General features: G+C 43.1%; 1 protein-coding gene across 1 annotated transcript in view; it reads left to right on the forward strand.

Moving 5' to 3' along the window:
- Positions 1-17,121, forward strand: part of LOC311147304 (uncharacterized protein) — a 43,972-nt gene that overhangs the window by 15,616 nt on the left and 11,235 nt on the right. The window contains exon 2 of the mRNA XM_084183989.1: positions 8,505-8,587. Within this exon, the coding sequence (XP_084040115.1) occupies positions 8,505-8,587 (83 nt within the window). The remainder of the gene's footprint in view (positions 1-8,504; positions 8,588-17,121) is intronic.

Here is a 17,121-nt window from a genome sequence, read left to right on the forward strand (position 1 = left end):
CCACCTGGGCCATCGCCAACCTCTCCATCTCCTTTCCCGGTGCTTCCTCCCATGTCCAGTCCAAGATCTGCCCCTGGACACGCTGCTTGGTCCTTTTATGGTGGGTTCTTCTGTCACGATCGTCGTAGGGAACAGACCAAGGCGCAGCGTGATGAACGAACATGGTTAACTTTATTATCTTTAGTGATAATAGAAACAACAATCAACAAAACAACAAACGACTCGTGAAGTCCACGGTAACAATGACCAACACGGAACAAGAACCCACAAACACAAAGGGAAAACAGACAGTTTAAATATGGCTCCCAATCAGAGACAACCAACGACAGCTGACACTCATTGCCTCTGATTGGGAGTCACTCTGGCCAACATAGAAATAAACACAACAGAAAGAACACACCCTGGCTCAACATATAGAGTCCCAGAGCCAGGGTGTGACACTGACAAAGACATGATCAGTCTATAATTTTAATGGTAGGTTTATTTGAACATTGAATAACAACAACATTTTATAAATTGATTTGCATTTTAATGAGGGAAATAAGTATTTGACCCCTCTGCAAAACATGACTTAGTACTTGGTGGCAAAACCCTTGTTGGCAATCACAGAGGTCAGATGTTTCTTGTAGTTGGCCACCAGGTTTGCATACATCTCAGGAGGGATTTTGTTCCATTCCTCTTTGCAGATCTTCTCCAAGTCATTAAGGTTTCGAGGCTGACGTTTGGCAACTCGAACCTTCAGCTCCCTCCACAGATTTTCTATGGGATTAAGGTCTGGAGACTGGCTAGGCCACTCCAGGACCTTAATGTGCTTCTTCTTGAGCCACTCCTTTGTTGCCTTGGCCGTGTGTTTTGGGTCATTGTCATGCTGGAATACCCATCCATAACCCATTTTCAATGCCCTGGCTGAGGGAAGGAGGTTCTCACCCAAGATTTGACGGTACATGGCCCCGTCCATCGTCCCTTTGATGCGGTGAAGTTGTCCTGTCCCCTTAGCAGAAAAACACGCCCAAAGCATAATGTTTCCACCTCCATGTTTGATGGTGGGGGTGGTGTTCTTGGGGTCATAGGCAGCATTCCTCTTCCTCCAAACACGGCGAGTTGAGTTGATGCCAAAGAGCTCGATTTTGGTCTCATCTGACCACAACACTTTCACCCAGTTCTCCTCTGAATCATTCAGATGTTCATTGGCAAACTTCAGACAGGCCTGTATATGTGCTTTCTTGAGCAGGGGGACCTTGCAGGCGCTGCAGGATTTCAGTCCTTCACGGCGTAGTGTGTTACGGTGACTATGGTCCCAGCTGCCTTGAGATCATTGACAAGATCCTCCCGTGTAGTTCTGGGCTGATTCCTCACCATTCTCATGATCATTGCAATTCCACAAGGTGATATCTTGCATGGAGCCCCAGGCCAAGGGAGACTGACAGTTATTTTGTGTTTCTTCCATTTGCGAATAATCGCACCAACTGTTGTCACCTTCTCACCAAGCTGCTTGGCGATGGTCTTGTAGCCCATTTCAGCGTTGTGTAGGTCTACAATCTTGTCCCTGACAACCTTGGAGAGCTCTTTGGTCTTGGCCATGGTGGAGAGTTTGGAATCTGATTGATTGATTGCTTCTGTGGATAGGTGTCTTTTATACAGGTAACAAACTGAGATTAGGAGCACTCCCTTTAAGATTGTGCTCCTAATCTCAGCTCGTTACCTGTATAAAAGACACCTGGGAGCCAGAAATCTTTCTGATTGAGAGGGGGTCAAATACTTATTTCCCTCATTAAAATGCAAATCAATTTATAACATTTTTGACATGCGTTTTTCTGGATTTTTTTGTTGTTATTCTGTCTCTCACTGTTCAAATAAACCTACCATTAAAATTATAGACTGATCATTTCTTTGTCAGTGGGCAAACGTACATAATTAGCAGGGGATCAAATACTTTTTTCCCTCACTGTATCTCTCCCTGTCTTTCTCACTTATCTAAGAAATATTGTTTGAAGGGCTGGCTAATAATGTTTTGCACAATGAAACGAGTAGACTGACACATTGTCATGTACACCACACAAACCAAGACAGGGGGTATCAGGTTATGGTGTATGGCAGGGGTTCCCCAAAAACATTTATTGAGCGGATGGCCGGAACATAGCAATAAATAATTTGTACACTGCAAATTGACCTCAAGAAGCCCAAACAGATATCGAATTTGACAAAAACAGAATAGTTTCAAACCTTGATAACATTGGGATAAGTTCACATGCGTGGGAATAGTTGGGAATAGGGTTGGGCGGTATACCGTATCCAGTGGAGACTCCTCAGAGGAGGAAGGGGAGGACCATCCTCCTCAGTGAATTGCATAAAAAATTAAAATAGTGAAACATTAAAAAAGTTTTCCTTTTTAGATAAAACTATACTAAATATATTCACGTCACCAAATAATTGATTAAAACACACTGTTTTGCAATGAAGGTCTACAGCAGCCTCAGCAGCACTCTATAGGGTAGCACCATGGTGTAGCCGGAAGACAGCTAGCTCCTCTGAGTACATTGACTTCAATACAAAACCTAGGAGGCTCATGGTTCTCACTTCCCTTCCATAGACTTACACAGTAATTATGACAACTTCCAGAGGACGTCCTCCAACCTATCAGAGCTCTTGCAGCATGAACTGACATGTTGTCCACCCAATCAAAGGATCAGAGAATGAATCTAGTACTGAAAGCATAAGCTACAGCTAGCTAGCACTGCAGGACATAACATGTGGTGAGTAGTTGACTCAAAGAGAGAGAAAGACAATAGTTGAACAGTTTTGAACAAATACATTTCTTCAAAAAGGAAGGAGAAGCAAGAGAGAGAGAGCTAATATGGTGACAACGATGTAGGCTGTGTGTAGCGGTTATGATATGAAGGTTTGGCTTGGAAACGTTTTTTTGCCTGGTCACAGACAGCTGATGTGTTGTGCACTGAAGTCCTCAAGCAAAGGGAAAAGATGAGAGGAGGAGCGCACGTAGATGCAAGAAGGAGTTATCCAATGATCAAAGGGATCATGCTGTTTATATGTCGCTGCTATGAAAGTGAACTGTTATCGCATGTGTACAGGGGTACATTCATTCCGCCGACTCTGTTGAAAAACGTTTCTTAAACGGAATCAAACGGAACGAAATGGAAATAAACATACCTGAATTTGTCCAATAGAAACTCTCATTTGCAACTGTTGGACTAATGATTACACCCTAGATCAGCTAGATCCAGGCAAGATTGTGCAAGGTGATATTGAATGTGTCAATGTCTGTCACCTTAATTACAAAAATGTATCTTGACTTGTGCACCTACATTGTAAACTTTCATTCATAGGCTAGGTTGTAGCAACCTCATGATTGGTATAAGGAAAATTAGAGTGTCATGGAGTAGCCTAAACTTATCGATGTTACATTGAGCTGGGTGAATGGAATATGAATGACAGTCATCCAATATGCTGTAATAGAAATAAGGCCATGCTCATAAAAAAATATATTGTTCTCCCTCATCTTAAACGGCACCGAACGCCACTGATATATACTGTATTCCGGGGTATTTGGAAATATCCACGGGTTGGTTTTCATATACCGTCAATACCGTTGAAACTATTTATTTGAGGTTTTTGAATATTTGTAGCTACTTTTTAAGTAAATACCTGCAGTCAACTCGTGCAGTATGTTAGGAGATAAAGCAGATTGCGTTCTTCATTTCGCCTGCCAAATTATTTTTCATTATGAAGCATACTGTAGTTCCCCAGAACAGCAGGCAGTCACGTGTTCATTGTAAAGTACCCAGTGGGAGAAAGGGGGCGCTGGTGTGTCCATAGCGTTCTATATCTATCGGTGAGTCCCTCTCTGTTGTGCGGCGCATATGAGGTAACATTACATTTGTATGCAATTCACTACTAAATGTTTGCCATCATATATCTTATAACTGTCTAAGATATGCTCTACTCTCCCATGGGACGAATTTGGCCTGCGGGGCGCCTATTGGGGAACCCTAGTGTACGGTGTGAACCAACTGTTTATCATCTACTGTATCTCTCAACACCTCTGGACGAATGTAAGTGCACATTATTGTGAGAAAATAATTGATTAGAATGTGGGAGAGGAGAGGCAGGATGACAGCGTCAGAGGAAAGGAAAGTGGAGACAGTGACTACATGGAGAGGGAAAGGAAAGGGTGAGGCACACTTCCTGTATCTGCTTCCTTCCTCTCATCTCTAAAAAGAGACACCACAATGAGCAGTAGTGTGACACACACACAACACAATCTCAGATACTACTTACATGAATAGACACACCAATACTAATGTGCAAAGAAATGTTTGGCTTTTTTATGGTTTGTTGAATGTACTTTGAGATATTCTGAATACACCAAATGACTTGTGATAGTTTGGGTCGCGTGTGTCTGTAGTCCCACTCCCAGCAGGAGCTGTAGTTCTGCTGTATGGGGTTTGGACCCAGGGCCTGGGCTGTTTCTTCTGGACCGGAGGAGAACTTAGCCCCTGTTCCCCTCCCTCTAACTAGAGCTGTGGCAGTCATTACATTTTGTCAGCCAGTGATCGTCAAGCAAATAACTGCCGGTCTCACGGTAATTTACTGTTAATTAACATAAACACGTTTAGCATCTCCTGGCTTCCACGCATAGCCTACAAGCCACTGATGCAGACCTTTGGAACATCTACATAAAAAAAGTATAATAAATCCTTGTACAATACAAACAATACAAACGTTGGGCTATATGTTTTGATTTTGAATACATTCTAAGGCTGCATGATGCGACTCTAATGATGATTTGAAAAAAGTTGCATCAAAGGCATGAACTCTGCTTTGTTTCTTGTGCAGACTGCACATCAATCTCTCATTCACAATTTGACAAGCACTTGATAATATTCTCAACAGGCCTCGAATTTCCCGGTGGCATTCCCCTTTTGTGGCCGCAATGCCTCATAAAAAATCCATGCCTTTTGCAGCCACAGTGGCCGTTGTGCCCTTGGGCTGAATATAATAATTATAATTCCATTCTCCCGGCTGCCATGCTCTGAAGAACCTCTCACTCACATGGCTCTCTCAGATATCTAAATGTTTATTAGCCAATGCCCGTCACATGATCGGGTCCTTCTCACAGGCATCTCAGCTAAGAAGTAGGCTACAAGTGAAGACAGACACATCGGGGACGCAACAGCTCCCGTACATCTTATTGAATTCCGTGGCGCATATTGAAGATGTTAGAACTGTCCACATTTAGCCTACATTTCATCAGCCAACAAGATACAAGAGTAAGCCTAATGAACAGCAAAAGCACTAGCCTATTTCAATCTACTATCCCCTATAGTACAAAAGTTGACCTATTCTATTGGTCAACTTGTCCTTCTGTGCAATAAATAAATATTCAAAACATACTCTGGGACAGTTGTGGGATGCAATAGATCCCAAATTAATACAACCACTCTCACAGTGGCGGCTCCTGAAAAAATTCTCAGGAGGGGCAATTTTTCTGATGATTTAGGTGACCTACACACATTTTAAAAAAGATATGTCCAGCAACAACATGAAGACAGGGGCAGCATATAAATCAATACCAGAAGCATTTATTGACTGATCTGGGGAGATGGATTCCAGTTTCTGTGACAGATTATAAATAATCTCTGATGCCTTTGTTATATTAGCTTTTGGTTGAATGTACTGTCGTAGTAAATATATAATGTTATAGCTTGGTCTGACTAAAATCTTGTGCATGACCCATTTTGTGTTGGGCGTTTGTTTTCAATCAATGCTGTTCCTGAGACTCTACTTGGTCTCAGTTCTCCAGTAAACTTGTGATTATCAACAGTACACAACGGTAACAAACAATTGGGGGAACTCACGGGGCAGATAGTAAGGTCGCAATGACACAGAAAGCAGTTCAATGTCGGGGTACAGAGTCGCTCTCTTACCAGGATCGCGGTCCGCTCTGACCAGGGTGAAGCCGGTTCCGCTGCCAGCAGCGTTTTCATTATTTAGTCCGTTCGTTGCGGGTATGTACACGATCAACAAGATCAGTCCAAAACCAACCACTGGAAATCCATGGTTGGCAGAATGTTTGTAAACTAAGTCTACAAATTAAAAACATAAAATAACACCACACTGCAGGTCGCAACAGAGACGCTGCTAGCCGCTATTGTCTTAGTTACGTTCATGGTTACGTCACGTATGACGAAAGCGCGTAAGTGCAAGCCCACAGACACCCATAGAGAATGTATTGAAAGCTTTGAAATTTGAAAAAAATAGATTTTACATGACAGGCTATGAGAGACTTCTGGGCGATTTTCAACCTGACTGAAATCGCCCCAAAAACGGGCGGGGCCATTTGAAGCACGACTTTAGCCTGATTTGACATTTAGTGGCTGGCAGATCAGACGTGAACACTGATAAATACTGTTGCCGTGATATAATTGATTAGAAAAAAAATCCCTTCCTTTTCCCGTTTGGCAGTGCGTCGCCCATATCGCCCTATTGAACAGGCCGTCCCTGCACTCTCATCAAATAAACTTTTAAAAGCAATGAGGCTGACGCAACAGATCAGAACGTTTAGCTTAAAATATTGATAAACTATTAGGCTATTTCTTAACAATATAAGCGCAGCAATGCGCACACGGCAGTAGGCTATAAGGGCAAATGTTCCTAAATGCAATCAATTAGCGGGAAAACATTGTTCTCAAAAGTGACCGCAAATGTGATTATGCATGTAGTGCGTTATTATAAAGGAAAAGGATCTTCCCCAAACTTGAAACTCAGGCGCCGCCTATGTATGCCAGTTATTCTCTACACCGGTTGTAAAGCGGATTAATGTGCTTAATTTTAATGGGCTAGGCTACATGAGGTGTGCGACTATGATTAGAAAAGTCGCAAAAAAAGGCATGTACTGTTTCTTGCCTTACTGCACACGCAGGGCATCCTTCACAAGTGATAATAAATCATTCACAAGTGATAGGCTAATATTGTCACCATCAGACTATTCTTAATTTAATATTGTCTTTACATATACTAAATAATATATGTGTGAAATTAGTTTTGATTTAGAATGGACGATTATCATGCACCTGTCTCGGAACAGGGGCATGGGGGGGAAAAATACATGTAATCTATGAAGGACGCTTTTCCCGTGGTTCATTTTCATGCCAGCCAGGTAGGCTATGCTATATGCTGTTGTATTAGGAAAGTTGATATAAAGTTAATATTAGGAAAGTTGATCAATAAATATAGAAGGCCTAGCCTATAGAAAGCTGATGGGATCCTCCTCTTTTTAATAGAGGCCATCAAAACTCTCACACAATTGCATAGCCTATAGAAATGTTGCGCAACATGAGCTCATGGGCTCTCATTAAGGGTTTTGATTTGATTTTCAAAAACATTTGCGTTGATGTCAGAGTGATTAGAGGGACAATAGAGTGCTGAGTACCAGGCAGTTAACAAGTTTGATAGGCTACTAATGACCAACCGCAGCATCAGAGCTTGGAGAAGCCAAGTTACGTGACTAAATGGTCACGTGAAATTTGACTGCGGTCATGACTCATGACCGCCGGTGTGGCGGTAGTACGGTCACCATAACAGCCCTACCGCTAACCCCCTGCCACATATCAGCGAGCAGTCAGCACCTAATCCGCTCGTCCGCTCGCTCCACACACACAAAGCTGGGTAATGGACCAGGCGGCTATGCAAGCATAGACACAGACCTTTGACATGCATATTGGGCGGCAGGTAGCTTAGTGGGTAAGAGCGTTGTGCCAGTAACCGAAAGGTCGCTGGTTCTAATCCCCGAGCCGACTAGGTGAAAAAATCTGTCGATGTGCCCTTGAGCAAGGCACTTAACCCTAATTGCTCCTGTAAGTCGCTCTGGATAAGAGCGTCTGCTAAATGACGTAAATGTAAATGTAATAGGAATACAGTCACAACATAATGTATGTGTGTACACATAAACATACACAACCCTATTAACACACCCTGTTACACAGTCATGCACATTATTTACACGCATGTACTCACAGATGGCATCACACCCATGGATTATGAGCAAGACCACTCTCACATACAGTACCCTGATGTGGATTTGAACCAATGCAATCCTACTTCTCTGTCAATCATGGAATCAAACTGCAGTTGTGCAAATTGAGGGGGGAGAGGATTTTTCCATGTATTTCTCTGGATCTCTGTGAATTTATTTTGCTTCCCAGAGAATAATCTATTGCGAAAGATCACTCCACTCACATCCTATGCAATAAATGACAGTAGAGATTGACCTCTCAGGGATTAACCTCTCACAATCCATACTGCTTTTGATTAAAGTGGAATGACCACTTGACACATGTGACCATTTCTCCTCACACTCACTAACTGTCATGTGAAATAAATAAATGCTGTATTTGTTGATCATTTTATTGTCATTGTTTGTGATGCATGAATGATGTTAACATACTGGGTGTCTAATGTCATGTTGTTGTATGTTGTGATTTCAGGAGGAGACGGAAGACCCAGACCGGGGACAACCATGTATAAGATGTGGAGACCAGTGTCCTGGCTTTCGCATGCATGGCTGGAGGTAGGCCTCTCATACACCCATCACATACTCCTCACCTCCTCACAGGAACATAGACACTGTTTCCAAGATGTTTCATGTGATTACATTTGCATTTTACATTTAAATCATTTAGCAGACGCTCTTATCCAGAGCGACTTACAAATTGGTGCATTCAATTTAGGATAGCCAGTGGGACAACCACCACTGGGGGAGGGGGGGTGTAGAAGGATTACTGTTATACTATTCCAGGTATTCATAACTCATAAGTAGGATAGGTATGATCACAGTCTAGTGCAGGCAGTGCCCTCTTGTGTGTCACTATTTGGTTGTGACTTACTTATTGAGGAAGAGTCATATAGCTAACTTCCAGTCTTTATTGGGTGATTTGAGGTGATTGCTGACAACAATAGGGTTTCTCTGTGTGTTTGTATGTTAGAGTGGAGAGCTGATTAACCAAACTGTGTCCATGTTGAGAGTAGGTCTATGTATTGACTCAAACAAACATTATCCACACACAACGCATTTACCACATCCAGAGCAGATAAAGCATCCAGCAATGTGAATGAAAAGGTCATAGAGAATCGAGGCAAAAAATAAAGTGAGAGCAGCTGCACTTTGTGTGAGTGGACGTTATCCACACACAACACACACAACCTCTGAGGGCAAGGGATTACCATTAGACATGCTAGCTGCATGTGGTTTAGCACGTTTTAAACTTTTGAAAGGGTTCATAGCAGAGACCTAAAACATACTATGGATGGAGGGAGCTCTCTGATTATATATGGAGCCTATATAGTGTATCACTGTATCTCATTTCAGTGAATAAAATATGATACATTTGGAATGGAAATGGCCGAGATTAAAAGAGACCATTTGGCTAAACTAAATAAATCTTGACTTGGTCTTACTACCAGAGAGTAGGAAATAGCTGAGTGTTGAACTGGAACAAACTCTACAGGACACAAGGGGAATTCCACCAGGCTCAGAGGTGTGAGCCTCATTTTGCCTGTGTCACACATTTTAAAATAATCTACCCTACATATTTATTTGGACAGTGAAGTTCAAGCTTTTAATTTGGCTCTATACACCAGTATTTTGGTACAGAATGTCACCTTTTATTTTATTTGACCATTTAGAAATGAAAGCACTTCATGTATCTAGTCTCCCCATTTGAAGTTGTCATAAGTATTTAGACAAATTCACTTATAGTGTATTCAATTTAGTCAAAAGTTTAGTATTTGGTCCCGTATTCCTAGCACGTAATGACTACATCAAGCTTGTGACTCTAAAAATATGTTGAATGCATTTGCAGTTGGTTTTGGTACGGTTTTGGATTATGTTGTGCCCAATAGAAATGAATGGTAAATAATGTACTATTTACAGGGGAGGTTAGGATTTTCTTGGGGGTATGATATTTATGCATCTCTAACTTTCTCACTCATCATTATTCACGATTCATTCATGATTATCCGTAATCATCGTAGCATCCACATGAATGTAGAAGTGTTCAGAAATATATTACATTTATATTACATTACATATTCTATTCTTATTTGTCCAGAATAGAATTTGTCCAAATACTTGACACATTGTATTATGTAGCATTAAGATTTCCCTTCACTGGAACTAAGGGGCCTAGTCCGAACCATGAAAAACAGCCCCAGACTATTATTCGTCCTCCACCAAACTTTACAGTTGGCACTATGCATTGGGGCAGGTAGCGTTCTCCTGAAATCCGCCAAACCCAGATTTGTCCGTCGGACTGCCAGATGTTGAAGCGTTATTCATCACTCCAGAGAACACGTTTCCACTGTTCCGGAGTCTAATGGCGGCAAGCTTTACACCACTCCAGCCGACGCTTGTCATTGCGCATGGTGATCTTAGGCTTGTGTGCGGCTGCTCGGCCATGGAAATTCATTTCCTGAAGCGCCCAACAAACAGTTATTGTGCTGACGTTGCTTCCAGAGGCATTTTGGAACTCGGTAGTGAGTGTTGCAACCGACTATTTTTACGCGCTACACGCTTCAGCACTCGCCGGTCCCGTTCTGTGAGCTTGTGTGGCCGACCACTTCGCGGTTGAGCTGTTGTTGCTCCTAGACGTTTCCACATCACAATAACAGCACTTACAGTTGACCGGGCAACTCTAGCAGGGCAGAAATTGGACGAACTGACTTGTTGGAAAGGTGGCATCTCTAGCAGGGCAGAAATTTGACGAACTGACTTGTTGGAAAGATGGCATCCTATGACGGTGCCACGTTGAAAGTCACTGAGCTCTTCAGTACGGGCCATTCTACTGCCAATGTTTGTCTATGGAGATTGCATGCCTGTGTGCTCGATTTTATACACCGGTCAGCAACGGGTGTGGCTGAAGTAGCCAAATCCACTAATTTGAAGGGGTGTCCACATACTGTATAAAAACACACTCAAATAAAAGGTGAGATTCTGTACTGTCGCCTCATATAAAACATTTGATCTCAAATCCAAATTGCTGAAGTATAGAGACAAATTAAAAGTTGTAGCTTCACTGTCCAAATAAATACTGGTGTCTGAGTGTCTATGAGTGTCTGTCTGTTGGTGTTTTTCAACCACCTATGGTCATTTAGGTGTCCAGTCAGTGTCCTCGTGTCTTTCTGAGCAGCAACTAGTTTTCCTCTCCTCTTTCTTCTGTGTTGTGCAGTCCTCCTGTATGAATCCTCTCCCCTCCCTCCCTCTTCCCTCCTCCCCTCCCCCCTCCCCTCCTCAGTGTGTCCAGCCCATTGGGTCTCTTGGTTAGTGCTAATCCTGTCCTTCACCCTAATAAGATTAGCCCTTTCAGCTCCTGCTACTGCCGCCACCGCTGTGATGAAGCCCTAACCTTCTCGCCCTCCTTCATCCCTCGCTCACTCTCCGTCCTTCTCCCCATCCCTTTCTGACTTTTCACTGTCCTCATACAGTTAATAAGCACTTTGAGGAAGGGCAGTTTTTTGAATATTTTTGTAGACATACTGTACATTCGCACAAGGCTTGAAGTTAACACAGCTTGCACTTCTGACTATTTTCTGAAGTGCTCCCTTTATGAGTTGTTTTAGTGAATGGAGACAATAGCCACATTTCATGGTAGGTTTGACAGAGAGAAAGAGAGTTCTGGGTAAAATAATGTAGCATACACAAACACACATTGGGCCTTCAGAAAACAAGCCAACCCTGGCTGGCAGATTGAACTAATAAAGCGTCAAATAGAAGAAACACCGACTAGGCTATACAATGGAATAAAGGCTGCAAGGAGGGTATTCATTTCTATCAAATTATTCTAATTGAGTGCTTGCTTCCTTGGTTAGTCTGTCCCTGTGTTAAGGTCAAGTCAACAGGCTTTGAGGACAAACAGTCCTTCATCTAAAGCACATGGTGACTCTACTGTACTTTATACTGGCATGCTAAAAACACAGACAAACCAGATATGAAACTGCCACTGTCATCATATCATTAATGTGTTTACCATACATGTTAATCTGTGAATCACAGTTATGGTGAAGTTATTGGCGAAGTTATTGGCGAAGTTATTGGTGAAGTTATTGAAAGACATTTGAGCAGAATAGAGAGGGTACTTGGTTTGAGGTCTGGTGACAGGGAGTTTTTGTTTAATGTTCCAGTCTGATATCAGGGCAAGAATAATGAGAGCTGTTTAATCCTTTTAAGCAGGAGGCGTCAGAACCACAGTTACTGCCCAGTTACCACAGGGCAGAATGATTAAATGATTGAGATGTATGGGGGTCGCTGCTTAACATCTTAAAGACTCCAGAGTCCAGGACAAATGACATCTCCTTTATTAACCCATTCACAGTAACACCTACCCCCATTTCCCCCTTGGAGGACAAACAGGCAAGTGACCAAAGAGCTCAGCTGTTTAACCACACTGTCAGGGCAGTGATCCATCTTCGATCTGCTCTCTCCCAGACAGGGCCGGGGCTGAGGCCTCATAGGCAGAGTGCAGATGGCTCCACTACCCCATCCACCAGAGGAGGAATTAAGTTACTTGTGACCCCATATGTCCCAGTCAGTGACACTGAGACACAGAGTGCTCAAAGCCAGCCTCCCCTATTAGTTGGGAAGAGCAGGCAGGTGGCATGGCGATTACTCAGGCACTAATTAGTGACCACAGAGCGAGCATTCTGGGACAGTGTCCATCTGTTTCTCAGAGGGATGGATGGATGGATCTAATCTGGACTCAGAGCACTATCAGGCCACAGAGAGAGACAATGTAGCTACTCAGTTTAATTCACAGCTAATCACACCAAGAGCAGAGTACACACACACACACATTCATCCCAAGAGGGTTATCGATCACTGTATTGTACAAACTGGTTGGTAGATTACCCATTTGACAAATGTATGGCCAAAACGAATGGGATGGATTGACTGGCTAATGATACATCAAAAAATTCAGACTTTTGACTTTGTTCTAAGTTGTGATTGTATGGAAGAGTGAGTATCTTATTACTTATCTTGTCAGGGTTGATGGCACACTTGTTGATGTTTGAACAGTTAAATAGTTATTCTAGGCGAGAGTGAGAGAAACCGTAAAAGGGTCATGAACAGAGAAAGATAAAAGAGAGATTGACAAGCGAGGCAATTTAACATAGATCTAAGGACAAAGGGCCTTTTTGGTGGGACCTGTTGATTGACAGGTCATCCTGGAGTGATTGACAGCGAGGTCAGATGAGCTGTTATGATTTTGGACTTCTTAGAGGCCCATAGCCAGGCCATGATGTTCTCTGAAATGTCATCCTTTAATTGGTCAGAAGGGCTTGATGTCCAAACATAGGCTTTTTTTTATCTGTGCTGCATTGCTCATCTTGATTAGACTTGTCAAAACTTGGAATGATTCATTCCCAAATGAAGTTGAGTCATAGAATCTGCTCCAATTATTTCAAACATTGAAGCTGTCGGCATTGGTGTGTCTAAGTGTGTATGTGTGTTCTGAAAAAGGGTGAGGTCAAACTTACCTATTACACGCTTTTTAGAAGTGTGGAGAAACCATGCAGTGAATGGAAAGAATGGAGTGTGTGTGTGTCCAGTGGCTTATTGTTTGGTCAACTCTATCAGATGGGGGTAGAGGGATGGTGTGGGGGAGGGAGGGAGTGAGACATTGAAAAGAGACACTCAGAGAGAGAAAACACATTTCCCATGGTAAGGAGCTGCCTCAGCTTGACCTCAGCTCTGACAAGCTGACAAGGCATACAGACAGACAGACAGACAGACAGGCAGGCAGGCAGGCAGGCAGGCAGGCAGGCAGGCAGGCAGGCAGGCAGGCAGGCAGGCAGGCAGGCAGGCAGGCAGGCAGGCAGGCAGGCAGGCAGGCAGGCAGGCAGGCAGGCAGGCAGACAGGCAGCAGCACAATGTGACTGATTCTGAGATAGGAGGATGTTACAGAGTCAGCATGGATTTATTTGTGACGTTGATGACGAAAGGTAAAGGTCTTGGCTATTTACTGCTTTACTTTTTTGTTTTGGTGTATGTAGCCACTAATTGGAAGGCTAAACACTCATAGAATAGAAATAAAAAGTAATTGTGTGTACTTGAATGCGTTAGCTCACAACGGATAGTGGGAAGTGGATAGTGGGGGCACATAGCCCCTACTCTCCAGAGGGGGAAGGTTTAGAATTTAGATTGAGCCTGTTAACACTGCTAGCAAATTTGAAAACAGGACCGCTAATTATTGTAATTTGGGTTGTGGCATTCCAAAAGTGAAAACGAGCAGAGAGAGAGTTATGTCTGCTCTCCTTCAAGAGGGCTAGTAGAGAAAATGGAAGTTATTCAGGATTATGTGTCAGGATTATTTGGTCCTGCTGTGCAGTATGCACAGTGCACTAATGGAAGTTACAGAGTCTCCCTGCTGGCCCAGTTCACACTGTTTTACTCTGTAAAGTCACAGAAGTTATTCAGTATGTTTAGTGGTTAAGACCAGATTAGAGTACCACAAGCTAATATGTATTTTATTATAATTATAATTTAGTATACATGTGCTTCTTAAACCATTTTTGGGGGGGATAAAAGAAGGATATACTGTATTGATTATTCAAATATACTACTAGTGAACTACGCTAAACCCATCAGTGCCGTGTGAAAAGACCAGAGAGGTCATAGTAAACATTTAGGCCATGTGGCAGAGCATTGATTTCTGACCTCAGGAGAATCACAGAGAAGCAGGCTACACTACTTTACTGTATCCTTCTGCCCAGCAGTCAGTCATGGACGGGATTATCCACAACCAGAGTCACTGCTTACACATCAACACAAAGAAAGATGCCTCAACAACAACAACTGTTACAGCCACAGTGCGCTGACGCCCAGCAGGTTGTGATGTAACCTGAGAATCGGAGGCGTAACACGGATTACAGGCGAAACAGATCACATCAGCATCTGTTCTGGGACCACAGTAGCGCTGCTGGTCATTTCAGAGGGTGCTCGGTAGCAGTGGCTGGGTGTGGCTGTGGTGGCTGAGTGTGCCATCCTGGCATTTGAGCTAAATATACTCTAAATGGCTAGCTAGATGTCTTTCCAGGCTGGCAAAGAGATACAAGTGGGTTAATAACACTCAAGCCCATTTGCAAGCACAGTCCTACACATCATTTAAAATGAATTGCTCTGGTGCAATAACGTTTCATGTTGGACTTGGCAACTATACTCTGGACAACTCTTTGCTGATTATTTTCCTGATAAACCTCCCTGTTATTTTGAGGAGTTTATGGGTGGCTGGATAACATTCCCTGGTACATCAGTAGTGGTTTTATTGCTGCCTGAATGTTGCGGGCCTACTGTACGACGCGCACACACACACACACACACACGTGACTCTGTGTTGTACTGTGTCTCTCACATGCACACACGTACAGTGTACACAGGCTCTGAGAACAAACAGCTGGGGCTAGATTGTGGCTTGTGAGTCTTTCCAGCATGGCTTACCCTGAGGTGACCTGCTATGTTTACCATGATTTATACTGGACCTGCTGCACTACAACATGGCCTTATAAGGAGCTAAGGCAGCTAGGGATAGAAGCGATCCGCAGGAGAGCTGTTCAGTTTAATATTTTATTGGGAAGGGAATAGTAGTAAGGATGGGATGGGAGACTTTGGAACAGGGGATAGAAAGGGAATGCCATTTATCCACACGAAAGGATTGGTCTCTGGTCGGAGTGTGTGTGTGTTTTAAGGGGGATGTCTACGCAAAGCGGCTTTATCCTCCATCTGTTCCCGAGGAGCAGGCCTTGAGCTGCAAATACCAGCTGAGGGCCTGTTATGCAATCACACAAGAGCCAGAGAGATACTGTATATACAGGAGCCCACACACTGATGCATCCACACACGTAATGCCTACACATACATGAACACATACTGTACAAACCCTTTCTCACACTGCCACAGTCAGTCCCACATACAGACAGCCCCAATTACTCTGAGGAAAGATATGACAGCCCAGATGGGGTGAGAAGGGGGAGGATTACTCCCCCCATCTCCATCTTCTCTTCCTCCTCCTGTTAATAACCACTGTGGGACAGGGGAGAACGACTGCCCCCTCTCATTGTAGCCACGGAAGTTCAAGGCTGACCCCAGCACTGCAGGCGTTGTTAGTAGAAAACAGGATCCCCCATTATAGTGAATGGAAAAATTGCTATATTTGTGGTCAACCTTTGTGTAAATAAATATAAAAACATCAAAGACAATCATGGTACCAATAATTGCTTCTAGTACACCAGATGTATGTCATTGAACCCATTATTTTAAAATCGCACACAGAATAAGTTATAAGGATAATTTAGTTACTAATGGCAACCTGCAGTACCCCGGTCGGCCTTCAACTTGAGTTACTCAATGAGAGGGGGCAACACGTATATAGCCTGCAGCGTCACTTTCTGGAGTAGGTCAAACTGCGCATGTTATGTCTCCATAAGACGCCATTTTAGCAAGCTAAAAACGTCTTCCTGGGCTTCAAATGAGCTACTGAGTCTTCACTAGGGCTGTTACGGTGACCATATTACCGCCACACCGGCGGTCACGAGTCATGACTGCTGTCAAATTCCACGTGACCATTTAGTCACGGTAATTAGGCTTCTCTAAGCTCTGATGCTGCTGATGGTCATTAGTAGCCTACCAAACGTACTAACTGCCTGGTACTCAGCACACTATTGTCCCTCTAATCACTTTAACATTAATGCAAATGTAATCGCAAACACTTCATGAGAGCCCATGAGCTCATGTTGCGCAACATTTATATAGGCTATGCAATTGCGTGAGAAAACAGAGTGATGGCCTCTATGAAAAAGAGGGTCCCATCAGCTTTCTGTAGGCTAGGCCTATTATATTTATTTCTGAACTTTCCTAATATTAAGCACATTGCTTCTCTTTACAACAGGAGTATAGCCTACCTGGCTGGCACGAAAATGAACCACGGGAAAAGTGTACTCCATTCACTATTTAAGTGCATGTATTTTTTTCCCCTGCCCCTGTTTCGAAACGGGTGCATGATAGTGGTCCATTCTAAATCAGAACAAATTTCACACATATATAATTTAGTATAT

Source organism: Coregonus lavaretus (genome assembly GCF_964263955.1).
Source record: "Coregonus lavaretus genome assembly, chromosome: 20".
Taxonomy (NCBI): domain Eukaryota; kingdom Metazoa; phylum Chordata; class Actinopteri; order Salmoniformes; family Salmonidae; genus Coregonus; species Coregonus lavaretus.